General features: G+C 60.4%; 1 protein-coding gene across 1 annotated transcript; it reads right to left on the bottom strand.

The window, feature by feature from the left end:
- Positions 1–547: 547 nt before the first annotated feature.
- On the bottom strand, positions 548–26,600 carry Rasa4b (RAS p21 protein activator 4B). Its single transcript, XM_076839745.2, has 21 exons — positions 26,463–26,600; positions 22,080–22,136; positions 20,346–20,459; positions 19,937–19,998; positions 18,711–18,840; positions 16,501–16,582; positions 15,443–15,574; positions 15,092–15,183; positions 13,620–13,737; positions 13,271–13,421; positions 13,015–13,079; positions 12,640–12,752; positions 12,269–12,461; positions 11,960–12,097; positions 11,325–11,469; positions 10,881–11,050; positions 7,350–7,487; positions 6,204–6,339; positions 4,961–5,081; positions 1,120–1,184; positions 548–1,044 (listed from the first exon to the last, which is right to left on the bottom strand). Exons 1-21 carry the CDS (start codon positions 26,525–26,527, stop codon positions 923–925), a joined length of 2,409 nt encoding a protein of 802 aa, XP_076695860.2. The 5' UTR covers positions 26,528–26,600; the 3' UTR covers positions 548–922.
- Between the last annotated feature and the right edge of the window lie 186 nt (positions 26,601–26,786).

The following is a 26,786-nucleotide window of genomic DNA, read 5'->3' as shown; positions in this document are numbered from 1 at the left end:
CCATTCACACTTTGTGACAGCAGGAACGGCCTGGGCCTCTGGGAAGGAAGGCGTAAGATAAACCCTGCGGGGCCAGAAATGGGTGACCTTTGGCATCTGGTGTCTGAAAGTGAAAGTGGCCACCTGCCAGTGTGGGCTGAAGGCCTTGGACAGTGGTTCAGGGCCTTCTCCTCACCTTGAGACAAGTCACCAGGACACGGCTGGGAGCTCAGCCTGGCAGCCCCCAGCGTGGGCACCCCCCAGCTTGGCCAACCCTGCGGTCCTACGGCGTGGCCTGGGTGCAGGAAGAGGGGTGGCCCTGCTGTGCAGTCTTCAGGACGCTCTAGGCAGGGGCTTCTGGGGAGTCGGCTTCAGGGAGACTGCAACTGGGAAGGGCTGGGACCTGTGGGGGCGGAGGAGGGGACTCAGGAGTAGAGGGGCTCCTACCCAGGTGGGGGGGAAGAGTGGGCAGAGAGATGCACAGAGGACCTGAGGCAGCCCCGGCTCCCCCTGATGCCCACTCCAAGACCCCCGAGCTCCGGCAGTCACAGCAGTTTATTGTTGGCTGTAGGGCACCTGGGCCCTGCTCAGGGGCCAGGCAGTGCGGGACAGGGGAGCTGCAGGGGTCATGGCCATAAGCGAGGGGGCATGGGGGGGCATGAGGCGGCCTGGTCTTCTGGGCCTGGACCCCCCAGGGCTGTCCTGGCTGGGTCTGTCCTAGGCAGGACAGGAGGGTCCCTGGAGAATCTGGACTGCAGAGGGCATAGGGGGTGGCCAGGCCCTCCCAGGAGCCACCCAAGTCCCCCAGACTTCAGGTCGACCATGAAGGGCCAGAGACCCACCGAGGGGGACCAGGCTGGCCCCCAGTGGGGGAGGCTGGGCACAGAGCCCAGAGCACAGCGTCATTTCCAAGCGCCTGGCAGGTGGGGGCTCCACGCAGGCCTCACGTCTGCAGCTCCAGGAGGCGGCCGGGTTCTGAGGGGGGTGGCCCGGGCGGGCTGGCGCTGTGGGCCTCCCGGAGGTCCTGCAGCACCTGGAGCAGCTGGCCCAGCGGGTCTGTGGGGGCTGCAAGCAGACGCAGCTATGAGGGCAGCACTCGGTCTCGGGTAGACACGGGTAGTCCCCGATGGAGAGACCTACCTTCACCAGAGCCCCCAGGCACAGCATCTGCCTCTGTGTTCCCACTCAGCTCCCGGTGCTTCTCCCTGGGAGTGGAGGGTGAAGGGCAGGTACGGGTCAGTTCCATGTCCCACATGCTGGGAAGGCCCAAGGACCCCACGTGGGGGGTGGGGTTGCTCAGTCTATTGGGGGGGGGGGGCAGGTCTTGGGCCCTGGTCACCTTCCAGTTTTCCTCTTCCAGCCAATCCCTCCCCTGCCCCAAATGTGGGTCAACCAGAAAGGGTTTTTTTTTTTTTTTTTTTTTGATACTAGGGATTGAGCCCAGGGGCACTTAACCACTGAGCCACATCCCGGCCCTTTTTTGTATTTTATCAGAGACAGGGCCTCACTGAGTTGCTGAGGCTGGCTTTGAACTCACGATCCTCCTTCCCTCAGCCTCCCAAGCTGCTGGGATTACAGGCAAGCCCCACCAGAGGCTTTTTACATACCAAACTCAACCTTGTCACTTTGCCCTTGCAGGGCCTGCCTATGAGGACACAGCCATCTGGGGCCTGAAAGTCCCCTAGTGTCAACTGGTCATGATATGGTGTTTTTTTGTTTTGTGCTGGGTGGAACCCAGAACTTTCCACATGTTAAGGGTAAACCTCAATCAGAGCTATACCCCAGCCCTTAATCTGCTCCCCAAGTTCCTTGCTCTTAATATTGACATGTTTTGACACCTAATGAGTGATAATAAAATATTCTGCATATACAAAGTGGCTGTCCACCTTACAAGCCTGCTTTGTGAAAGGGTCTGTCAGCTGACCCAGTCATCCAGGGAGTGCATGTCCTGCCTTGCTCTGGGGGTTCACAGATGCACACTGTCTCAATTGGACTGTAAGACTGCCCACCCTGAGTTCCTAAGGGACACAGTGACAGCTGCAGTACAGTTCCGGGTCCCCTTCTCTGTGAGCTGGGGGAGGGGCGAGCAGCCAGAAGCACCTCACAGGCCTCCCTGGTCCATTCTGGGAGGGACCAGTCCCCCTCTGCTGGGTCTAGAAGGCTGCTCCCCGGGAGGCCCTCTGGGCCCTGCAGGGTTGGTCCCGCATGCTGTCCTGCTCCTCTGGGATAGGCATGTCATCTTTATGCCATGTCGTCCCTCCTGGAACCCCCTTCTCTGCTCTGCCTTCTGCCAGACATCACAGGCCAGCTCTAGTGCCATCCGCACCACCCTGCCCCCTCCGTGCCTCTGAGGCCCCGTGTCCCCGGCACTGCTCTTGCTATTGGGATTGAGGAGAGAGACCGTCAAGAAACAAGGAATAAGGACCAAGGAAACATCACTCCGTTCAAGGGTGACGGGTCCCTTGGGGTAGGAAACATATCACTCGGTTCAAGGGTGACAAGTCCCTTGGGGTAACGGGTCAGGGGAGGCCTCTCTGACATGGTGGCATCAGAGTATAGGAATGGGCAACTGAACGCCTGAGAAGTGCCTTCAGGCAAAGGGCACAGCAAGTGCAAAGGGCCTGGGGTGGGGGTGGAAGACGAGGCTGAGAGGGAGGCTGGCCAGGGCACATGGGACTCCGTGGCCATGCTGATGACTTTGGTGTTTAAGTGTGTGGGCAGCAGAGGCTGTAAGCAGGCAGTGCTATCCTTTGTTCCAGGTCTCCAAGGCCTGTGCCATGGGTTCTCTGGAGAGAAGATCCTGGGAGGCTGCCAGGGAGACAGTGGAGAGGTTCGGGCCAGAGGGAGAAAAGGGGTTAGATCTGGGCTCAGTGAAAATCAGGAGGACGTTCAGAGGATGGATGCAGAGTCCGGTGAGGCAAGGGATGGCCCTAGATCTGCAGCATGCACATCCAGAGGGTGGAGGAGAGGAAGGAAGGAAGAGCCCGGTGGGGTGAAGGCGGGATGGTGTCTGGACATCCACACGGAGCTCAGGGACCACTGGCCAGGGATGTGACTGACAGCCACAGGCAGAAGGCAGGCCCAGGTGGCGAGGAGGACGAGGCGGCCCAGGCAGCTGCCGGTGGAGAGGAGGAAGACAGAGCGTGGCCTGATCTGGCTATGTGGCGGTCACCTGTGACCTAGACAAGGGCAGTCTGGACAGAGATGGGGGCAGAGCCTGACCAGACAGGCTGGAGAGAGAGTGTAAGGAGGGGACGCAGGGACACACGGGGTGGCCAGGGTAGCAAGCAGTGGACTGCCAATGAAACCAGGTCCTAATCCTTGGACCCTGGGAACGTGACCAGACAGGACAGAAGGAACTTTGCAGATGTGGTCAGTGAGGGATGGAGAGGTGGGGGGAGGAGCCTGGGTGCTCGGGGGGGGGGGGGCGCCTGTATGTGGTCACAAGGGTCCTCAGAGGAGGGAGGCAAGAGGGGCAGAGAAGAGGACAGGAAGCAGGGGCTAGATGAGGCAGCTGAAGGGTAGGAACAGGCACAGGCCTGGGTCAAGTGGCTTTTAGAAGCTGAAAGAGGCCAGGGATTCCCCCTCCAGCCACCAGGAGGCGCCGGCGCCGAGGACACCCAGGGAGAGGGCTGTACTTCTGGTGTCCAGAACCCAGAGAAGGAACCTATTCCTTTCAGTCGCAAAGTCCGAGGTGACCGGTTGATGAAGTCCCCAGGAACTAATGCAGCCTGGTACCGTGGACAGGCGGCTGGTCTTAGGTCCACTCCTGGGTTAAGCGGGGATGGTAGGGCGCTGACCAGGGACGGCCGAGGGTTCTGCAGTTTACAAGGGGAGGCGGGAGGGCAGGGGCCAGGCTGCAGCCGGGGGCCAGTGGGTGACTGGAGAGCCACTTCCCGGGGGTGGGGGCGAAATCAGTAAGGAAGACACTGCTGTCACGGTCACTGCCCCAGGTTGCAGGTCAGGTCTCTGCCCAGCAATGCCCATGTAGAGCCACCAGTCCCTACTCAGGGCTCAATCGCAGCCCAGGGCGAGGCAGGCACAGGGTCAGGTTCAATGGGGACAGAAACTGGGGGTGGGGTGGGCCAGGGCCACACTGTCAGAGAGCAGGTGGCCACAGAGACAAGACTGCTAGGGACAGCAGCCCTCAGGGAGCGAGTGCCTCTAGACAGACGGGGTGAGCTCGGGGTTCTGAGGGAGGGGCTGCACCCTAGAGAAGGATGGGGAGGCCCAGCCCCACTATGGCCAGGGGGTCAGGGCGGAGGACTGTGGGTGAGGCGGCCCCATCCTCAAACACCTGCAGCAGGCCCCACCCTGGGAGGCTCCTCAATGGGGCCCAGACATCCTGGTTTCAACTTCATCCTGTCTGGGCTGGGACGCGGCTCGGTGGGGCACTTGCCTGGAACGTGCCAGGCCCCCACACCACACACACACACATACACAAAAATTAAGCATCTTTCTAACCAGGACTGAGAGCCATGGATCAGCAAGACAGCCAGGAGCTCAGAGCTGGCCGGTGTCCTGGGGCCACTGTGATGTCCACCCAGGGCAGGAAGCAGCCATGGCCCTGACCCTTAGGGCCCAAGAGAAGCCAGCCTCCTGTTTCAGAGAGGCCCTCTTCAGACACGGCTGGGAAGAGAGGAAGGTGCTGGTTCCCAGTAGAAGAAAGGTGACCAGCCACCACAGAGCAGCGCCCGGCCCGACTCCAGCCTTGGCCCTGGCTCGGCTCATTCCCAGGATGCACCGCTGTGTGTGGGACCTGCTGCCCCCGGCCAGGGACCCCCAGGACGGCCAGCTCCCTGTGGGACCTGCTGCCCCAGGAGGGGACCCCCAGGAAGCCCCAGCTCCCCGAGGGACCTGCTGCCCCCGGCCAGGAACCCCCAGGATACCCAGCTCTCCATGGGACCTGCTGCCCCCAGCTGGGGACCCCCAGGACGCCCAGCTCCCCGAGGGACCTGCCGCCCCAGCAGGGCCTCCTCACCGCAGCATGGCCTCCACACCCAGCAGGTGCCGGTAAAGGAGCTGGGCCTCCAGGTCGTGATCGAGAGGGTCATTCCACTCCTGCAGGGTCACCCGTGACCGGGTTTTATCACAGCCCCGACCTGGCAGCAGGGGGAGGGCAGAGTTACTAGAGAACCACCGGCCACTGCCCGGTGGTACAGACAGGGAAACAAGGCCCTGGGAGGGACGGGGCTGGACGTGGGCAGGGCCTGGTGTGCAGGACCCAGGCCCTCCAGGTCCCCACCCCTCTGGCTGCCGTGGGCCTGGGCTCCTGAACCACGGGCTGAGTGGCTGGAGCTGGGATGCAGGATCCAAGCCAGGGAGCTGTGGTTTCTGTTAGGCCACCTGCCCAGGGGCCGAGGGAACTAAGATCACAGTGAGGGGGCCCCAGGGGCTTTGAACGAGCCAACCCTGCTACCTGCCCACAGTCCCAGCTTCTTCCCTGTAAAGTGAGACACTGGGCCCTGCTTCGTGGACTACTTCACCAATGACAGTGTTGTACGATGGTCACAGCCACAGGTCAGGCCAGTCGGGTGGCCACTAATGCCCTACTAGTGAGCCACGGCCCACCCACTGCTCAACCGCAAGCCCAGGGCACAGCTGGCGCAGGTGGCCAGGTGGCTGGCCTCTCCTGTGCTATGCCTGGGGTCTCCAAATGCTGAGGCCACCGTACGGCAGGAGTGGGTAGGGAGGCCCCTGACGTTCCTGAACCACTCTGTCCACCAGCGGAGCCTCTAGCCCCATGAGACTGTTAACTAAAATTAAATAAAATTTTTAAAAAATTTAAAACCCCGTTCGCTGGCCTCCCTAAACACATTCAGTGCTCAGCAGCCGTGTGCCATGGACACGCACCACTTCCACAGTCACCCAGGGTTCTAGACGCCCGGGGCCCAGTCCCTCGGCCTGCAGCTCTGGTATCAGAGCTGTGCCCACTTGGGTGCCCTCTGGCATCAGGAGCAGGGGACTCCTCTTCCTGTTGTGCAAGCAGCCTCTCTGCAAGGGCAGGTCCCAGGGATCCCTGTTCCAGGAATCTGGGAAGTGCTAGGTTAACCGGCTTGGGGCAGTTCTGGAGCTCTGAGGTCCCTCGGAGCCTCGACCTGTTCACCACGTAAGCCACACACATCAGGTGTCCCAAGCCACCTGGTCACGGAGCACCTGGAGAGCTGTCTTTCCTTGGGTTGATCCCCTCCACAGACACAGAGCAGGGCCCGGGCCCCGCCCACCTGTCTTGTCCTTCTGGTGGCAGCAGCTCCACTTGTCCCCACGGAAGACGCCAGGGTGGTAGGTGCCCAGCAGGCCACTGTTGTTGACACTCACCTTCCGCAGCGCAGACAGCCACTGGTTCAGCTCGTTCACACACTGCAGGGATGCAGGCCCAGAGTGACCGCTGGCCCAGAGTGACCACAGGCCCAGAGTGACCGCCGCAGGAGGCCCGCCCTCCCTGGAGCTCCTGGGCCACCTGGACACCACGGTTCCCATCTGCCCACGGGCAGCTTGGGGACAATCGGAAGGCCAGGCTTCCCCACAGGGGTCACAGTCACGCCAGGCACTCTGGAGCTGTGCTCCTGGGTGTTCTGGGACCTGCCAACTGTGCGCAGTGGCTCTGTCACCACTTTTTCCCTGTGGCTCTGGACCCTGACCCAAAAGGGAACCCTAGAGGGCAGGGCCTGTGGGATGAGTCTGTGACCTCCCCTGCGTTGGCCCAGGACTGCTGTCCCAGGAAGAAGCCAGGGCCCCTCACCTCAGACCTCCTGCTTGTTCCTGTGTCCTCAGCCCAGACATAATGTCCCTGCTCAAATGCCACCTCCCTGATGACCCCGCATACAGCACAACCGCCCCCACCCTCAGAGTCCCTCGGTCCCCCTTCCAGGCTCCATCGCCATGGACGTTTAAAATATTCATTTAGTGGTCCACCTCCCCCCTGGAGTAGAAGCAGGAACCTCTTCGTCTGCCACAGCATCCCTGCACCCAGAATTGTGCAGAACCTAGGAGATGCTCAATAAATTTTGTAGGTTTTTTTTTTTTTTTTTGCAGGGGGGCCAGAGATGAAACCCAAGCCTCACACATGCTCAGCACGTGTTCATCACTGAGCTGCACCCCAACCCTTTTCTTTGAGTCAGGGTCTCCCCAACTTGCCCAGGTTGGCCTTAAACTTGCGATCATCCTGCCACAGCCTCCCAAGTTGCTGTGACAGCAGGGGTGCACAGCCAAGCTCGGTTCCATCAATATTCTTAAGTGAATAATGACTTAATAGGGCCACCCAAGACCCCACCCGGGATGCCCAAGCCAGATATGGGCCATGGGTGCCCAGGGACTCAGACCCCAGAACAAGTGCACACCCTCTCCCTGCACCCGCCCCGGGGCTGCACCTTGCACTGCAGGTAGGCAGTCTGAGGCCGGCCGGCCTCATCCGTGTAGATGACCTGCATGACGTGTGAGCTGCTGAAGCTCTTCTCCTCCACCTTCTCGGCTGCCCGGATGTTGGCGAGCTTGATAAGGGTACTCTTCTAGGACAGGCAGGGGAAGGGGCTCAGGGCCGGGCAGGGCTGCTCCACTTCCTGCCTCTGGACATCAGCCTCCCTTCTGTAATCCCAGGGGTTGGCATGGGGGACCAAGTGACGATTGCTCCTAGGGCCCAGTGAGGAGAGCAACCTCAGCAGGACACAGCACCAAGCCACTGGGAGGGGAGCTGCCTCATTCCCTGGGGTTCCCAGCAGGCCCTGGAGGGTGGAGCTCGGGAACAGCATCTGGACCCAGCATTGCCAGGGCTCTGAGGTCCCACACAGGCTGTGCCTCTGCACTGATCCATGCCCACCTGCTATCCCTGGCTCTCAGTCCTTGCCTGCCCCGCCCTGAAGACACATGCATGGAACAGAGAGAAGCTGCAAATCCAGACAACCACATCCCTGAGGGGTCCCCAACCTGCCAAAGCCAAATCTGCACTCCCAATCTCTCACCCCAGCTCTGTTTTTTATTTGTTTGAGACAGAATCTTACTATACTTCCCAGGCTGACCTCAAACTTGTTGGCCTCAAACTTGAAATCCTCCTGCCTCAGCCTCCCGAGCAGCTGGGATTACAAGCGTGCACCATTGCACCAGGTTTCTCCCTGACTCCTGAGTACCCTCCCATAAAAATTCACTTGAGGAGGGGCTGAAGTTGTGGCTCAGTGGTAGAGCACTTGCCTAGCATGTATGAGGCACTGGGTTGGATTCTCAGCACCACATATGAATAAGTAAAATAAAGGTCCATCGACAACTAAAAAAAGTTAAAAAAAAAAAGAATTCACTTGGGCCCCACAATAATGCCCAGCTGAGGTGTCCCCCCTGAGGGGAGGCTGTGGGTAGCAGTCCTGCACAGGGATCCATAGGACACGCCCACAGAAAGGCGGAGCTTTATGCCAAGGAGCACAAGTTGGCCCAGACTTGAGGACAGGATCAGGTTTTGTTGAGGATATGGGCACTTCAGTGAGCACCCCAGGGATGGCATCTGCACAGAGCTGAAGAAACTGGCCAGCGGGAGGCCGGAGACCAGAGGAGACCTGCTCAGAACAGAAGGGTTGGAAGAGTGCTGCAAGCAGGGACAAGACAGGCAGATGCCCAGCGTGAGACGAGGACCACAGAGAACAGCAGGTCAGAGGGCAGGTGTGCAGACATCGAGATGCCATTACAGTGGAATATTATTCAGCCCCCAAAATGAATTCTGTCATTTGCAGCAACAAGGAAGACACTGTGTTAAGTAAAATAACCCTGGTACGGAAAGAAAACACTGCATGTTCTCTCTTACAAATAGGGAAAAAAGAAGCCATTAGAGTGGGGGGGGGGGTTGTGCAGAGGAGCCAGATCCGGGCAAATACGGACACCTGCTGCCACAGAAACAGAATGTGGGCTACTGCAGAGGCCACTGTGATGGAGCATGCCCCCACCACCTGGGGACCCTCAGGAACAGGCCCTGAGGTTCTGGCCTGGCTCAACCTTGAGCACTGGGTTTATCAGTGTGACCTGAGGAAGAAATGGAGAGGACCTGAGCCAGCTAGAGCCACGGGCAGAATTAAACAGGACCAAGCTTATGAAGAAAAAAATATTAAGCCCCGCTCTTCAGTTTTTCTTTCCTGAAAAAAAAAAAAAAAATTATCTGAGTCTCAGAAGGTTGAATTTGAGTCTATTGTGAGACGTAACAAAAGAGCCAAAGCAATACTAGTAGAGGTATGAGAGCCAGAATCAGGGAGGGGATTATCCAGTCTGCTCTTCAGTATTCAGATAACAACCATGTGCACAGTTCCAAATGCCACAGTCCAAGAGGGAACTTGGCAATGAAGCATGCAAGGTATGGAAAATGGGTAGAAAGCTCAGGGGTGCTGGGATTCCAGAGACCACACTTTGGTTTACGCTCTCTGCTACATTAAGGCAGAGTGGTCGAGCCGAGACCAGAGAAGAAAGCAGACTTAAGTTCAAGGTAAGCAACTTTCCAACAGCTGCCAAGACAGAGAGGCTACGTTTACCACGGGGAGCTCCCTGTCATCAGCTCTGGTGGCACACAAAGTCTTTTGGGTATGTCAGTGGGGTGACCCGTGATCCACATGGGGTTGGATGAGACACTCTTCGAGATCCCTCCCAGAACTGAGATGTGGCAATTCTACACCCCTCCCTCTTCCAGGGAGCTGTTCCTGATTGTCCCAGTCTTCCCCTCTAGCAGTCTTTGTGAGCCCAGCCACCGAGTGGAACCTGGCTTGCTCCTGCTTCAAACACGTCCCCAGAACTCCAGAGCATCCGCACCACTGGTGACCATGCAGTCAACAGCATCGTGGGGAGGACAAGGGTGCAGGGAGGCAGACGTGTGCCACACCTGATCATGTGGCTTCAAACAAGTCCCTTTGTGCTTCTGAACCCAGGTTTCCGTAACTGGGAGTAACAGTGGCAATCTGGCCAGGTTGGAGAGGAAGACTAGGGAGGTGTGGGATGACAGGGCTGACCACAGCAAGCACCTCCCAGAGTGGTCACCATGAGGGCTGTGAGGGCTCCTCACTACTGCTGATCCCTCAGGGAGAGGTGGGCTTCCCCAGGAGGCAGTCAAGGGGAGGCCCTATGCAGGGCAGAAATGACACCTGTGGCCTCAAATGTCTCATCCAGCCACCTAACTGTCAAAGGCTGGTAATTGACAGAAATGGGGACCAGAACGAAATAATGCCTAGGAGGCAGGATCTTTCAATTCTAGAAGTCAAGAATCATTATGGTAATCTGGGGGTCTTTGGTAGGAGAGATGCTGGGTCCCTCAGTCAATTCCTTGAGAGCAGGAGGTGATCAGTTCCTTCACCTGCTCCAGGCCACACCCACCTGCTCAGGGCTGGGTATGGCACCCCTGCTGGGGTTAGGTGGGCCATCAAGGGGTCAATAAGTCCATCAGAAAAGCATGCTCTCAGCCCTTCTTGGGATGAGGTTAGGACCCTTGGAAACACTGTCTCCTTAAATCTCAGCAACCTGGCAAGTAGGCACGATTATCCCAAATTTACAGGCTGAGACACCAAGAATCAGAGAGGTGACACTTCTCCTATGTACACAGGCTAAGCAGGGCTGGATGCCAAAACTCCATGCCTACCCCAGCTCCTCTCAGAAACTTTAGTTCCTCTCTGCTTTCCCAGAAACACCCCTGGAGCCCCCCAACCCAACCCAGTGCACCTGACCCGGCAGCCAGGGCTGAACCCGCAGCCGCTGCCACTGCCGCTGCCTCATGCCTAGGGGCAGAAGCCTCCATCCTCCTCCGCCTTGACTACCTGAAGCCCAGACACCAGATGCCCAGCTAGCCTGGCTTCCTTCTCCAGGGCAGGTGGTCCCTGGGGTGGGTCTGGGACGGGCACAGGTGCCTCTTATCCTCTAATTCCTCGCCAGCCTCCCTCCTTACCCACCTTGGAGCTGGGCGTCTTGGCGAAGCTGAGGGCTTCGGTGGTGAGGGAGAAGTGGAGTTTCTTGAAGGAGGAGGACGTGAGGGGGCCCTTGCCCTTGGTCCTGTGGATGAAGAGCGTCCCCTCCTTCACAGGCGGTGCCTGCAAGCTCAGGGTTCGCTGCAGGTCCAGCTCTGCAGCCGGGGAGTAGGGCGGAGCAAACATGAACACGAGGCTGTGGGCGGGGCCTCGGGCGGGGCAGGGGGCAGAACAGCGGCAGGCGGTGCTATGAGAGATACAGCCACCATGGGCGGGGCCTTGGACCCGGGGCGGAGCAAACGTGAACTGGAGGCGGTGGGGGCAGCGGTAGGTGGGGCCACGAGGCACAGGCAACCGTGGGTGGAGCCACTGGCCAGGAGGCTCTGGCGGGGCACAGTGAGCTGAGGCCACGCGCAGAGCAGGACTCACCCTCCTTCTCCTCTATGTCCACAAGCTTGGTGATAAAGTCCTTCAGCTGCGCCACACCCTGGCGCACGGTGGGCTGTAGCGGCTCCATCCAAGCTTCTTTGGCCCTGGAAACTGGCGTGTCCATGTTGCCCACGTTCTGGACCGCCTGGGGGGGTGACAGCAGGAAGGATCAGGCTTCGCGGGGGCAGGGACCTGACCACTGTTCCCCACCCAGGTCAGGCTGTAGAGGCAGAAACAGCAGAAACCCTGCCCCTGTGCCCACCCACGCCCTACAGGGGATCAGGGGTGAATGGATCATGGTTTGGAACCTGATAATTAAGGCCATGGAGCCCAACCTATTGGCCTTCAGGCTTAATATCAGACTGCTGCACTTGGTGGACAGACAGGTGCAGCCTGGGGGTAAGTAGACCGGGTTGAAAGGCCTGATTCACCTGACAGACCTTGGGTTTCCTCTGTCCCTAAGCAAGTCATTCCCTTATCTGTGATATGGGGCTCAGTGGGGGTGACCACGAGAAAGCCTTGTAAAGCCCAGTTCCATTAATGTATCAGGGCCAGTGGGGGACACACTGTGGTCCAGGCCAGTGCCCCTATGCTGTATCCAACCAGCCATCCCGCCTCTGTCCACAGGCCCGCACCTTGGCCAGCAGGAGCAGCGTGCGGCTGGTGCGGGCGTCCGCGTGCCGCTCCCGCAGGTGAAAGAGCTTGGGCGACATGATGGCGGGAGAGAAGAAGCGCAGGCACAGGAAGCTGGTGACTGCGATGAATGGCACGTTCTGGAGAGGTTTGGAGAGTGGGGGCTGGATTCCCCCTGCCCGGGCTCCCGACAGTCCGCTCCCTTAGGCCCCGCCCCCACCCCGCCCTCGGCCCCACCCCCGCTCCGCCTCCGCACCGGTTTCTTCCCCACCCCGTCAGCTCCGCCCCAGTCCTGCCAGCAGGGGGCACACCTCGTACTGGGCGCTGGGAAAGCGCTCGCGCACGCGCCGGAAGAGCTGACGGAAGGTGGCTCGGATCACCACCGGACAGGCGCGAACCGAGCGGCAGAGCGCGCTCAGCAGCGCCCCTAGGTGGGCGCGCAGCGTCTGTGCGCTCTGCTCCAGCACCTCTGCCTCGGTCTGCGGGCGGTGCAGCCCCGAGCACCTGCGAGGGCCGGGGTGGGTGGACAAGACCGCCGCGGTCAGCGCCCGCACACGGACAGAGAACACACAGATGGGCAGAGCAACATCCCGTAGGCCCAGGCAGAAAGAGCCGTAAACACACACTTGCAGAAAGGCAGATTCCCCACCGCTGCGCCCCCAGGGATTCCCAGCAGCCTCACCCTACATCCTTAACTTCCACTTTGCTGGGGTCCAGCTCCACGTACTTCTTCTCTTCAAACACTCTGTTAATGATGGGGCCCAGGACGCCGTGCAGATACCGCATCCCTGCCACCTGGGGGCCACCATGAGCCGCACTGGTCAAGACTCCCTGGTCCAGCTGCCCACTATCTCCCCAGCCACTCCGTGCACCATTTGCCCACAGTATCCACCCAGGATGGGGCCAGGTGCACAACCAGGTGACTCAACACACTGCTTCTCCATAAATGAGTGAATGGAACTCTTATGCTTTTGAGGGCACAGAGATAAAACTGGCCTTTCTAAACCTTTGTATCATGTCACCTACAAGATGAGGATGGTATACCAGGTAGCCTCACCTTCAGAAAAGATTCCATGGACTTTGAGGCTAGAGAGTTGCTTCGGAACAGCGTGTTGGCCTCACCTACAAGCAGAGGTCCCAGTGGGCAGAGGGCTGGAACAAGGCTTGGGGGGAGCAGGAGAACAGGGGACCTGGGGGCTCCTGGCCACCTCCCAACCCTGTGCCACCTCTACTCTCGCCCTCTCCACTGGACCCATCAGCCTGCTAAGAAGGACCCTCTCCCCTGTCCAGTATCAGCTCCTCCCCGGCCTCACTGGTTCGCCCCAGCTCCAGCTGGAAGAGCAGGTCCAGAAAGTCCTTGGCCAGCCCCTGCCCCAGGAAGAGCTTGAGCAGGTTGGTGGCCACTTCCTGGCGACGGTCTGTGCTCGTTGTCTCCTCAATGATGGTGATCAACTGTCCTGGGCCCTACAGCAGGCAGCAGGGGAGGAAGGGCTGGGAGACCCCCAGGGAGCCCAAACCCTCCACTGGAGGACCTCAGAGCATCATGGCAAGGGTGGCTGGGCCCTGGACACTGGCCAGCCCCATGCCGCTGCTCTGCAGGATGGGTTTAGGACAGGTCCACTGTCCCTGGGCCCGCCCACCTTCCCCCGGGGGCCCCCTCACCTGGGTGCCCAGCTTCACCTCCCGGCACAGCAGCTGCACCAGGGGCTGGTAGCAGCGCGAGGGCAGCACCACCTCGTCCCGCAGCCGCACCTCCAGCTGCAAGGAGCCCAGGCTGCCCCTGGAATGGGTGGCCTGTGACCTCTCCACCAGGGAGGCAGGCCGCCCTGGGCAGCAGCACACACTCCCCGCCGCAGCAGGCCCCCCCCTCAGCAGCCCCCCCCCCAGCCCCACCTGGGGACTTGCCTCTTCAGGCCAACCTCACAGTCTCTCTGCCCTGCCCTGCAGTTGCCCTGCCCCTGGCTCTATCTGCCCTTCTCTCCCCAAAGCCCCTCCTGCCTCAGTTCTCAGGGACTCCATCCTTCCTCAAGGCTAGCACCCTGCTGCCTCAGACTCCTGCAGACCCCAGGCTTGGCTCAAGTGGGCACATCAGCCTCCCCGACCTCGAATATGTAAACTCCCGGGTGGGGCTGGGGGCAGACAGCTCAACGGCACAGCACTTGCCCAGCATGCCCAAGACCCTGCGTTCCATCCCCAGGATCACAAGAAACTCCCAGAAACAGCACCTTCTCTCTCTCTCTCTCTCTCTCTCTCTCTCACACACACACACACACACACACACACACACACACACTCCTTACCCCAGAAGCAAATCCCCAGTCCCCACGGCAACCTGCCAGGGAAACTGAGGCTCAGGCAGCTTAACCAAGTTGGCACAGGAGATCTGACCTCTAAGCATCTTTGCTCCGACCCTCCCGGTGAGGGCACCCACAGAGGCTTAACCTCCGTGCCTCCCCACACACACAGCCCGGGAGGTCAGTAGGCCGCGCTGGCCAGCACACACCCCGCACACAGCAGAAGCTGTCAGAGGAGACCCTGGGCCACTTCTATGGAAATGCTTTGGGCTGGACACACACCCGGCCACCTGCTCCTTCCTGTTAAGGGTATGCATGGAGGGGGGCATGGGGGACTTTTTGCAGGGTGACAAGGCAGAACCAGCCAAGGGGTGCAAGTAGACCAAAGGACTCCCTGGGCAGGGACGCCAGATTTAACAAAATAGCAACACAAGACAGTTAAGTTTGGAATACCCCATGGTCATTCCTGCATTATCTGGAATTCAGTTTGCGGTCTTCTCTCTGGCACCCTGTCCCTGGAGAAGCATGGGGAGGGGCTTAAGGCTTATGGCTCTGAGAGACTGACTCTAGGACTTGCACCCTGGTCTGAGGCCTGCCGAGAAGCCCTTAAAGGAAAAGCGTCTGAGGGCTTGTTCTAGAAACTGCCAGAGGCAGGACAGCTGTGTAACCCGGAGCTCGGTGCAGGACGGTGGGACAGGACAGGCGTGTGTCCTGCCTGGGTGAGAAGGGCCTGCCTGGCTGGCAAGGACTGGAGGAAGCCCTGGCTGAGCCCCCTGCCCTTCTCCTGCCTGGTGGCCAGCAGCCAGCCCTCAAATCTCAGAGACGCCCCAGGGCACTCACCCGCCCCGCTGGCTCTTAGACTGGTCAGGCTGCAGCCTGAACCAGCCCTCCTCTTGCTGGGCAGCATACAGCCTCTGCACGTTGACCACCACCTGGAGGCAGGACAGACAGGGGCTGGGACACTCAGGCCCCTCCCTCCCAGGTACTGTTCTCTTGGGGGAAGGGCACCTTCCAAGGGCGCCTGAGCACCAGCGGCAGTGGTGGGGGGGGGGGCTGCTGGTCCTGGGCTTCCTGGGTGCTCTTCTCTGGAGAAACTGAGGCAGGTCCCTGAGGGTGGGATGGTGGGAATGGACGCCGGTGCAGTCTGGGGTGTGTGTGCACATGCTTGTGCAGGGAATAGAGGGGTGTTACCTTGCCCAGGAAGTCATTTCGGCTGACAAGGTCCCAGTCCCAGGCCTCAATGCACAGAGCCTCCGCAGCCCCCTCCTCCAGCTCAAATTCAAATGTTTCGTTCCATCGAGGGTAGCAGGATTTCTTCACAACCTGTTCAGAAAGGGGCAGGGGTGGGGCTCCCTTGACAGGGCTTCCCAGGCCCAGCCAAGGGCAGAGTCGCCCTGGACACTGTCCCTGGCTCTGCAGTAGCAGAGGTAAAAACTTCCTGTCCAAAGCTGAGCACAGAGGTGCACACCTGTAATCCCAGTGACGCAGGAGGCTGAGGCAGGAGGATCACAAGTTTGAGACCAGCCTCAGCAACTTAGTGAAACCCTACCTCAAAATAAATAAATAAATATATATATAGGGAACATGGCTCAGTGATAAGGTGTCCCTGGGGTTAATTCCAATACAGAAACAACAACAAAAAGCAACCTTCTGGACTGGGGTTGTGGCTCAGTGGTAGAGTGCTTGCCTAGCATGCATGAGGCGCTGGGTTCAATTCTTAGCACCGCATATAAATCAGCAAAAGATCCATCAACATTATCCATCCATTAACGAAAAAAATTAAAAACAAAAAACAATCTTCCTGTCCAAGACCACCCATTTCAGAGATGGGGAAATAGAGGCCCAGAGTAGCAAACAGAATTGTCCAAGGCCACACAGCAAAACAGAAATGGCACTGAGAACCTGTATCACCCTCCCCCAGGTCTGTGCCCACCACCCTACCATCTCCTGGAGGTGACAAAAGGAGGATGGGAAGCTGTGGCACTTCCAAGAGCACCCTCACTGTGCTATCCTGGCCGAGTCCCCGCCCTCTCCAGCATGGCCAGGCATGAAAGGAGCTGGCAACAGAAGGGCTGGGACCTGTTCCGTCGCCTCAGAGGGGATGCCCCACGTCCCTGAGCCTCATCTGGAAACTCCAGTTCCAACCTGGCTTCTCAGACGGTGGAGAGAGTGCGGGTGGCGAGGGCAGGGCTGGTGGGGGAAGAGTCCCTGGGCCTCCCTGGCCCTCCCCAGCCCACCAGCCTCCTCACCGAGGTCTCCTGTGTCCGGCCGTTGTAGTGCACTCGGACAAAAGGGTCAGATGCACCGTTCCGGTCCTTTGGGGCTAGGTCCCTGGTGGTGGGATAGGGACAGTGGATCACCCACCTGTCACCTGGGTCTGCTGCCCCAGCTTGTCATTGCCTCAAGGTAAACACACCAGGCTGGAAAGGCTTGGGCTCGTCCTGTCCCTGGCAAGCCGGCTGTGGACAGCACCTGTTCCCTTTCTGAGCTCCTCTTCCCACAGCGGTCACCCCCTGTTCCCCACATGGCCAAGAATGCCCCATGGTGGAAGCCATGGGTCCCTCTGACTGAGCGGCCACAGGCCAGCTGCTGCACTGACTCTGGGGTGGGGTGGGGGGAGTGAAGCCAGGTCAGGCCCCACCCACTGTTCCCTGGGCAGTCCGGGGCAGGGGCCCCCTCTGAACCTGTTTCCTCGTTAGTAAAATGGAGAGGATGAGACCTGCCCCACTGAGGCCTGCCGACGGTCCCCCTGCTTGAGGCGGGCGAGGTGCAGGCCCCGTCAATCACCCTCTCTCCGTAGACGGATCTTTACAAAGCCCAGATGTGCCCCTGGCGCCCCTAGTGGAAGGACAGGCCACCCTTCTTCTATCTGCTGTATGTTTTAGTTTGAAGCCTCTTAAAACTGTCTAAGGAGCTGGGGACGGTGGTGCACACCTGTAATCCCAGAGGCTTGGGAGGCTGAAGCAGAAGGATCGATCTCAAGTTCAAAGTCAACCTCAGCAACTTAACGAGTTTGATTTTAGGCCCTGAGCAACTCAGTAAGACCCTGTCTCTAAATTTAAAAAAAAAAAAAAAAAAAAGCCTAAGGGGCTGGGGTGCGTGCAGCTCAGGGTACAGCGCTTGCCCAGCCTGCTAGAGGCCCCGAGCTCCATCTCCAGAACTGCAAAAACGGAAAACACAGCTCTAGTAGAACCCCGAGGTTTGGCCTTGAGATTCTGCCCAGAGCAAGGAGAAAATGTTCTGTTTCCCTGATCAGCAAACCAGCCTTCTCACGCTGCTGCCTCGGGACTCCATGAGACTCACTGAGGACAGCAGGGAACAGGTCCCCCGCCCCTGGCTCTAAAAGGGGCTGGGACCACCACTCCCCCTACCAGGACTTGCTAGGAAGCAGCGACACGGAGCCAGCCACTGGGTCCCCCACAATCTCCAAGAGGAGAGGGCTGAGAGAGGCGGTTTTTGGAGAGAGGGTGGGCCGGGGAGAAGGGCTTTGTGATTCCCATCCCCAGGGATGGGGACCGGAGCCAGGGACAGCAGCCTGGGATTCCAGGGCTCACAGCGTGTGCGTGCACACACATGTGGGCACCAGTGCCCCAGACAATCAGGTGCCAGGCAAGGCTGGGAACGGAGGAAGTGGGTGGGCAGGGGCTGGCGGGCGGGGAGGGAATGGGAGAGCATGGGGGCGGCTCTGCCATGTCCAGCCATGTCCACTGCCCCAGCCCCGGGGCCAAAAATAATGCAGGGGCAACCACTGGATGCCCGAGGTGTCTATCACCCAACCCCCCTCCCTGCAGGAGAGACATTTTCCTGGGGTGGGGGACCCTCATTCAGGATGCTAGCTAGGCTGCCCACTGGCCCAGGGACAGGGGGACTCCAAGGAGAGGGTTTGGAGCCAGAGGGGAAGCCGCTACTCAAGGACCGTGTGTGACTCACACCGGCCCCAGACAGGAGTGGGGCCTGCAGCTAAAAATATCGTGGGGGCGGGGGTGGGGGGGTGGGGGTGGCCCTGCCACAGGTGACTCAGGCCCGCAGCCATCCAAGCCACTGTCCCTCCTGGAGACGAGCGTCCCCACCCCAGCACATACACCCCATGTGGAGATCCTCAGCAACTTGTCCTGCAGGACCCAGGACCTGCACCTGCACACTGACCAGGCCAAGTTCATGCTGGGGTCAGCCAGGGGCAGTCCAGCCTCAGCGCTGGAGCATCGTCCCCTGCACCCCCATCCCTGCTCCAGGGTGCCCGGAGCTCCCAGTCAAACACTATCCCTTCCCTGAAGGGCCACGCCCCGGGGTGGAGGTCACCCAGGTGACATCTTTGAGTCAGGAAAGCAGCCCCAGAGCCTCTTGACAGCAAGCTCTGGCGGGAGGCGGCCTTGGGAACCAGGCACGAAGCAGGGGAGGCGGCCCGCCCTCCACAGTGGGCCCAGTGTCCCAGGCCCTGTCCCCCTTCCCCACACCTCACCTGGCCTCCAGCACAGAGCAGCGCAGCCGACGGGCTGGGGTCCCGGGCACCACCTCCAGCCGCAGGTGGATCTCGCCCTGCACCTCCTCGTCAGGGTCGACCTCGGTCAGGTGGGCCCACCCGGTGAAACCTGAGGGGCTGAGGCTCAGCCAGGGGTCTGTCCCGTCCCTCCACCCTCACCTCAGCCTCCAGGGTCCCCTGGGAACCTCTCAGACACCTGTGAGGGACACAGCTGTCCCAGGACAGCTGGAGAAACTGAGGCCCACACACTGAACAGCAGCAGCTAGGATGGGAACCTCGGTGGGCGACCTGGGGCCTGCGGACTCACTCTGCTGCCATCAGCACTGGAGGGTCCTGGCCCCGACTGGTCAGGGGCTGCCTCTTGGTCCTCATTTTCCCCACCTTAAAATAGGAGGCAGAAGCTCCTCTAGGGCTGCTGGGGGGATCGGAGGCCCAGGCAGATAAGTGACAAGGGACTCCAAAAACAGCATCACTGGGCACGTGGACCCTAGAGGGGCTGCTGGGGCTGCGGCAGAGTCAGCCTCTGGCCTGGCAGGTCACAAGGCTCCATGAGTCAGCAGAGCCGGCCACCCCCACAGGCCCGCTGGCCCCAGGCTCACAGACAGGAGCAGGTGTGTATGGGGAAGCCGGCAAGGGGGTCACAGGGACTCAGGCACCCAGGAACTCCTCCTAGTCTGAATCCTCAGATAAGCCCAGAGAAGGCAAGACCTGCCTACGGTCACACAGCAAGGCTAGGGCAGGGCTGACACCTGGAAACAAGATCTACATCCCGGAATAATCCAAGGGGTTCTCCAGCCTGGATCAGCCGAAGGCCAACCTCCCCAGGCTTGGGGCAGACTGCAGGCTTGGGGACCCCATGACGGGAGAAGCTGGCTCAACCGAGGAAGGCTCTGTTCACCTCGGCAGCAGAGTATCAGGAGTCCCTTCCTCTGCCTGCACGGGCTCCGGTCCCACCACTGGCGGCCCCTCTTTGCCCTAGGGGAGGTTCAGTCCCAACCTGGGGCCCAGGACATAGAGCCAGGGGTGCAAAGGACGGCCAGAAGCCCAGGCTCCGGAGAAGGATGGCAATGACTCTCCCTGAGCTGGGGATGTGTGGGAGCCCCCAGGGAAACCTCGCAGTGGGCAGGGGGCCAGGGCTGGGCACACCAGTGGAGGCGGGGGGGCGGGGAGGCAGGAGCCAGCGGGACTCCCTCTCTGGATCTTACCCTTCGGGAGGGAGGCCAGGGTGTCCCTTGTGAGGCAGACCTTGCCGATGACGTCGTCCCGGCTACAGGGGGGGATATGGAGTCAAAGCCAGGCAGGGCCCTGATACCCGCTCCCTGGGGGCCCAGAACCCCACCCCACAATTTCAGGGCCCTGTGGGGAGTAGTGAGCTTGGGCCAGTGGAGCTGGACCTGACCTGGATCCCGGGAATTCTCCCGGGCACATGATGCCCCTGCACATGGACCACCAAGTACACCCACGGAGGTGCCTACCGCGTGGCCCAGGCCCGTTCCACCGTCACACCCACTGCTCACTGTGCTCACCTGCACACGCGCACATGCACAGGCCCTGCCTCCTCTCAGGCCCACAGTGGCCACCTGCCAGCCCAGCTGCAGAGCCGGACACACCCACCTGAGTGCGTCCTCGTCCAGGACGTAGAAGGCCACGGCGTGGAAGGTGGGCGGCAAGTGCACTTGATACTCCTCGCCCCAGAAGGGGCACAGGGTCTTCCACACAGTGGCTGTCCTGCAGGAGAGGACCCTCAGCACTTCCCAGGCCACCTCCAGCTCGGGGCAAGGGCAAGGCAGGGCCGTGTGAGTCGGGCCGCCCTCTTCACAAATTCTCCCACCCCAGGTAACACAGGCTGTGTTGGACGTGTCCCCCTCTCGGCTCCCATTGTCCACCACCAGTCTGTACTCCCTGACCTTCCTCTCTGTCCTGGATGGGACACAGGACATTTATGTATGGGACTAGTCCCACAGTTGGGAGCAGACGGCCTCAGGTCACATAGCAGGAAGCCTGGCCAGGCACTGTGGTGCACGCTTATGATCCCAGTGACTCAGGAGGCTGAGGCAGGAGGATTGCAAGTTTAAGGCCAGCCTCAGCAACTTAGCAAGGCTCTAAGTAACTTAGTGAGACCCTGTCTCAAAACAAAAACCAATGAGGGCTAGGAAGTAACTCAGTAAAGTGCCCCTGGGTTCAATTCTCAGTGCCAAAATAAAAAAAAAGTGTGGTGGGGGCTAAAAACCTAGCCTCCAGCTTCACCTAGCTCTGGCCAAACCTCTAAGATCAGCGCCTTCAGCTCCTGGGACTCAGCAGGGCATATGACTGAGAGGCCTGGATGGAGGCTGGGGCCACCCCCTCCCAGGCTGACCACTTCTCAAGCCCTGTGGACTCTGGGGCCTTGGTTTTCCTGTCTCTGCTGAGACCATCAGAGCTGCCACGCCCCTGTCCCTGCTTTCCATCCAAGGCCTGGAGAAAGGCTGGGCCACTACTTGCAGGTGGGGAGGAACTGTGAGTTGGTGGCCTTGGCTGGGGTCAGCAGCGGCCACTCCAGTGTGCAGAATAGGGAAGGCGCTCCGGCCACAAACTTAGAGGCAGGAGCCTGGGTGAAGGAGGGGATGGACGGCAAAGACCCAGCAGACAGGCAGGGCATCGAGGAGACCCAGTCCTTCTGGGCCCAGAGGGAGGCAGGCCTCACCGGGGGACAATCACAGGAAGGAAGGCCCCAAAGTCAGAGCGAGGATGGGGCAGGGGAGAGGGAAGGGCTCAGCTCCAGTCTTCCAGACTTGAGACCTTGTCGGGCTGTGCCACGCAGGTACTTAGGGGTGTGACCTCGGGAGAGTCACCCAGCCTGAGCCTCAGTGGCCTTATCTGGGTGGGGCCTAATGACTGTGATGCACTGAGAGCTAGCAAAGGCTTGGCTCCAGGCCAGGGGGAGAAGTGCGCTCTAAGTGATAGCATTGTGACTCTGCATCGTGATCCCTCTCTCGGGGGCTGTGAAGACTGCAAAGACCAACAAGCGGTGCAGGCCCTGGGTGGGGCGCCCAGGGGGCCGCAGAGACCAGCACGAGGGTCAGGCATCAGCCAGGCCAGCTACAGGGGAGCCTTTGAGTCTTGTCTTTTTCATTTTCTTTTGTGTCTCTCTTTTCTTTGTGGCCCTGGGGATGGAACCCAGGGCTCCACGCATCCTGAGCAAGCGCTTTACCATGTGCCACACCCCCAGCCCACAGGTGGCTCTTCTCCACTTTCAGCTGATGTGCCAGGACACAGGCGGGTTGGGGACTCCAGAGCTGGACCTCTCTGGGTGGAGCAGGGGCCTAGAGAGGGAGCTCAGGGGCCCTCAGGATCCAAGCAGGGCTGTACCTGATGATGGGCTCATTGTCCACCTTGACGATGCAGTAGGGGTCGCTGCTGCCGTTGCTGTAGGAAAGACAGACAAGGGGCAGAGCTGGTGGGCGAGGCCTCCTGGGCAGCCCCTCCCTCTGCCAGCGACCCTGGGAGACCCCATGAGGAAGACAGTGCCAGTGAAGGCCGAGGCATGGCACCTGGATTGGAGACCAAAGGCTCCTCAGGCCAGAACATGTGCCCACCCTTGCCTGGGAGAGCTGGTGGGGAAAGGCAGGGCCCCGGGAGGCTCCTTCCTACCCACCTGCACCTCGCCCCACACAGTGTCCAGGCAACAGCCCGCACATGCCAGCATCCCAGCACTCAACACGAAAGTCTTGCCCCTTACTCTCCCCTCTGAGCCTTTGCTGCTACTGACCCTGCTGCTGGGACTGTCCCCAGGCCCCTCCTCAGCCTCAGAGACAGCAAGGGCTCCCCCGGAGTCCTGCCATCACCTCCACTGTCTCCTCCCAGTCCTGGGAGTGAGCCTCCCGGCCTCCCCCACATGCCAGAGCTACCCGAGGATGGGGACTACTTCTGTGTCACAGGGCCCAGGACAGGGCTTGGCACAAGACAGGGCCTCCCCAGGGGTTCACTGACTGACTGACTGAATGAAGGAGGGAAGGAATAAGGGAACGGTTCCCCAGCCCTATTTGGGTCCCCCAGTCTCAGATGGGTGGGGAGTTTGTAGGGTTGAGAGGGGCCTCCAGCCAGCCCAGGGTGCTTACTGGGCAAAAAGGAGGAAGGTGCCCACTGTCTAGAACTGTCCCTCAGCCTGGCCTCCACAAAAAGGAAGTACATTTATATAAAATCCCGCTGCCACTCGCCAGTTCTCTAAAGGAGTTCTTCCGGCAGAGGACTCCCCAGGGCAGCAGCTCCAAAGGCCCTCATGACCTAGGAAACATCCACCAAGCCTCATTTGGCTTCTGTAAAGCATGAGCTGCCAACCCAGCACAGTGACCTCCCCCACGCCGTCACCCAAAAGCCCCTCCTGGGTGTGTGACCCCAGCTTGCATCTTGCCAGCCCAGAGCTGGGCAGCTCCAGGCCTCAGCCAGGCCCTGCGTGCCCCTGGGCTGGGCTGGGCTGCAGGCCCCAGAGCCACACTCAGAAGCAGCAGGCGGAGGTCAGTTCAGGCTGAAGCCTAAGGGGACCTCTTTGGGTTGTGTCCCATGGGATAGTGTCCCCTCTGTCCTGCTACTGCCTGCTGACCTCAAAGCCCCTCAGGGCAGGGGACCACTTGCTCCACTCAGCTCCCACTCTGAATGGATGCAGGGAGAATGCTGAGGCTGGCAGGCAGGGTGGCTGGAGTGGGCACAGGCTTGGGGGCAGGGGCAGAACATGCACAGGACAGTGCTGACTCAACAACTGGACCAGAGGGGTGGGAGGGGACAGTGTCAAGAGTAGGCTGAGGCCAGGTGTAAAGACCTGGGCCCAACTGCATTGCCTGATGAATTTTTGGTGAATCCTGCCCACGTCCTCCACCTGAGTGAGACCCCTGGGCTGGACCCTTTCCCACTTCTCCTTGCCCCAGCCCATGTCCACTAGCCCCGTCTGGCTCCTTGTGGGCCTCTATATTTAGGGCCTTGGCAGTTTCTAGGCTGGGGAAGAGGAAAGAGAGGGCAAACCCCAAAATAGCCCTGGGCCTGTCCCCAGGGCCACTGGGTGTGGGAACCAGTGGGTCACTGGTCACTGTGGGATCCAGCTCCTGCCCACTGACCTAGGTACCAGGGATGGGAGCCAGCGAGGAGCATGGCTTTTTCAAAGCAGACAGGCTCTGAAAGCTGCTGGTGGTAGAGGCAGCTGTGTTCTGGGCCCTGCGGGGTAGAAACTCAGGAACGGCAGTGGCAGGAGGAAGGGGCAGCTGTGCAAGGAGGGGGTCCCTCTCATTCAGGCTGTTGCCAAGATGGCCACCAGGGAAGTGGTGAGCTCCCCATCCTCAGAGGTATGCAACCCTGGCTGGCCGGGATGAGGCTCAGGAGATAGGCCCAGGGCTGGTGAGTCACTGCAGGCCACCCTGCTGCCTCAAGTGCTCGCTGAGGCCTCCCAGGATCTCCAAGCCCCTGGGAGCCCTGTAGCCAATGCGCTGCCTGGCATCTTGAGCTCAGGCCCCCAAACCCCTGCAACCTTGGTTGGGAGAGGGTGCTTGGCCAGTCAGCAGTGGACAGAGTGGCTCACTTCTCTGCTGTGGGACCTGAACCTCAGCTTCCTCATCAGCCAATTCTGGAAATGTAGCTCACGGGGTTCATGGAGGCCTATGGGAAGGTCCCTGACTCTCCTCTCCCACTGACCAGGTCCCTCCGGCCACCCACAGTGCCAGGAGGAATGAGTCACAGTGTCTGCCCTCATAGTTGGAGGGGACAGGCAGCCCCTGAAGGGGTGGCTGCCACACCAAGAGCTTCCTCCAGCTGACCCAAATGCTGGAGGACAAGAAGCTGGGCCATGAACCTTGCCTGGGGCACCAGGGAAAGCCCTGGGGAGGAGTTTGAGACCTGAAAGACCAACAGGAAAGACCAGAAGGCCACTCAGGAAAGCAGAAAACCCCAACATCAGAGGCAGGGCTTCGAAGGGCGGGGCCCACAGACGTGGGGTGGAGTTTATGAGATGGCTCAGACCTGGGTGTAAGTTGGCAGGTTAGAGCTGTGTACACCAGCCACCTTGGGGAAGGCAGGGAAGAGATGGTGAGAGGTGACAGGAGAAGTGAGGGACAGGGACGGGGAACAGGGTGAGGAAAGATTCTGGAGGCAGAACCAACAGGATGTGGACATCCTTTGCCCAGAGTCCCTAGCTGTGCAGAGGACAGGGAACACCAAATTTGGCCTGCCAGGTGGGCACAGCCCAAGGGCTTCATGACTCTGGACTGCTGAGAGCCCAGAGCCTGGCACTAGGGCCAGCTGCTGGGTTGGGAGGGAGGCGACAGACGGAGGGACCGCTCCTTCCAGCCACCACCAACCAGAAGCAGCCAAGATGACCTAGTTATCAGTGCCAGGGTTGGGGGTGCTTGAAGGTGGGGCCTGGGGGCTGACACCCTTCTAGAGACCCATCTCAAAGCTGGTCGGCCTTCCACCCCAACAGACCTCATTCCTAGCCCCCCCCCCCCACAGCTTCCTCCCATTCACAGAAACCCACCTCAAATCGCCCACACCCCTCCCTCCCCATTGCCATGGCAACTGCTGAGCTCGGCCTCCTCAGGCCCAGGGGGCCTTGAACTGGAACCGCTCCCAGCGCTGAGCGTGCTGGGAAGCTTACCCGGGCCACTGTTTGTGTGTGCCAGAGAGATGCCCTCACTCCCCGCTCCCCGCTCCCCGCTGCAGGCTCGCCACTTCTCTGCATCCGGGAGTCTGCTGAGGAGCCCTAGGGGCAGGAAAGGTCCAGCCCAGCAGACTTTGGACCCTGGGCCTCCTCTGGGATCCCCTTCCCTCCCTCCCTCTTCTTCCAAGCAGCCAGTGCCCCTCCAGCTCTGTGCTTTGCACCTCTCCTCCGGGGGATCGCAGAGTCCTGAGACAGAAGAGGAAACGGAGGCTTCCCGAGCAAGGAACTGCCTTCCGCGGCACAGAGGAAACCCCGGGCAGAGCTGAGATGGGGAACCAGGGGTCCCACAGCTCAGCCCTGGGACACAATGAGAAAGATGCAAGGGGCCCCCGAAAGCCCCCCAGATCGGGCCAGGGACCTGTCAGCAGCTCTTAAGAGCCCTAGATGCAAAGCCTTGATCTGCTACCTGGAGCCAGGATTTCATGCTTCTGATCTCGGTTTTCTCATCTATAAAATGGAATGGTGAGCCCTGAGTGCTGGGGGGATTAAATGCATGTCTCAGGCAAAGCAGGGGGTTCAAGCAACGATTACCACCGGGCGCCCACACCCTGCTCATCTTGCACCAGTCCTGGCCTCGAGACCCGGGACAGCCCCTGGCCCCAGCGCCCGTCAGGTACACACTTCGGGGTACTACGGGCTCCGGAATTAGGGAGGAAGATCCCTGTTTCTAGGGGGCACCCCACCTCTACCAGCCACACCCTGAGTAGTTCTCCCTACATGTCACCTCCGTACTGGATCCTGTCCTACCACAGCCCCTTCCTCGGGAGCCGCTCCCCCCGGGCTATGCTAAGCCCCTTAGCGATCTCCGCCCCCTCGTCACTCCCCCAGTGCTCACTGGCATTCTCCCCCTGTCGCCACCCCTATCCGAAGCCCGCAACAAATCTTCTCACTGTCCCCATTTTCTCTGCCGGTCCCCCTCGGGGGCAGCAGTCGCCACGCCCTCACTACCCTTCCACTTGTGGGCGGGCCGCGTGGACCCCGGAAAGGTCAGGCGTAAGGGGGACAGCTCCCCTTCCCGGAAAGTTGGGGCGCCCACCCCTGGCGGCGCTCACATGTCCTTGGCGGGCAGGTTCTTCCCCTCCACGATGCGGATGGACAGCGAGCTGCGCTTGGCCATCGCGAGTCCGTGACGCGGGGGCCTGGCGGGTAGAAGCCAGACGCCAGGGTCCGGGGCAGCCGGCGGGCGACGAGCCGGGAGGGGAGCGCGGGGGCGGGGGATTCGCTTCCACTTCATTCACCCCGCCCCCGCCCCACGTGCGGGGACACTGCGCCGGGCGGACCAATCAGTGGCCGGGGTTCCCTGGTGGGGCAGGGCCGGATCAAGCAGCTACACTCATTGGCTGTCAGGGAGGGAGGGTGTGGCCTGAACGGAGAAG

This window comes from Callospermophilus lateralis, chromosome 19 (assembly GCF_048772815.1).
Source record: "Callospermophilus lateralis isolate mCalLat2 chromosome 19, mCalLat2.hap1, whole genome shotgun sequence".
Taxonomy (NCBI): Eukaryota; Metazoa; Chordata; class Mammalia; order Rodentia; family Sciuridae; genus Callospermophilus; species Callospermophilus lateralis.
This window is presented reverse-complemented; position numbering and strand designations above follow the sequence as displayed.

Excerpts from the sequence above, each read along its gene's own strand:
- Rasa4b (XM_076839745.2), bottom strand. The coding sequence starts at position 26,527 with ATGGCCAAGCGCAGCTCGCTGTCCATCCGCATCGTGGAGGGGAAGAAC. Across the intron at positions 13,422-13,619 it reads AGGTGAAGCTGGGCACCCAG|GGCCCAGGACAGTTGATCAC; the intron begins GTGAGGGGGCCC and ends TGCCTGCTGTAG. Across the intron at positions 12,462-12,639 it reads GTGGAAGTTAAGGATGTAGG|GTGCTCGGGGCTGCACCGCC; the intron begins GTGAGGCTGCTG and ends CGGCCCTCGCAG.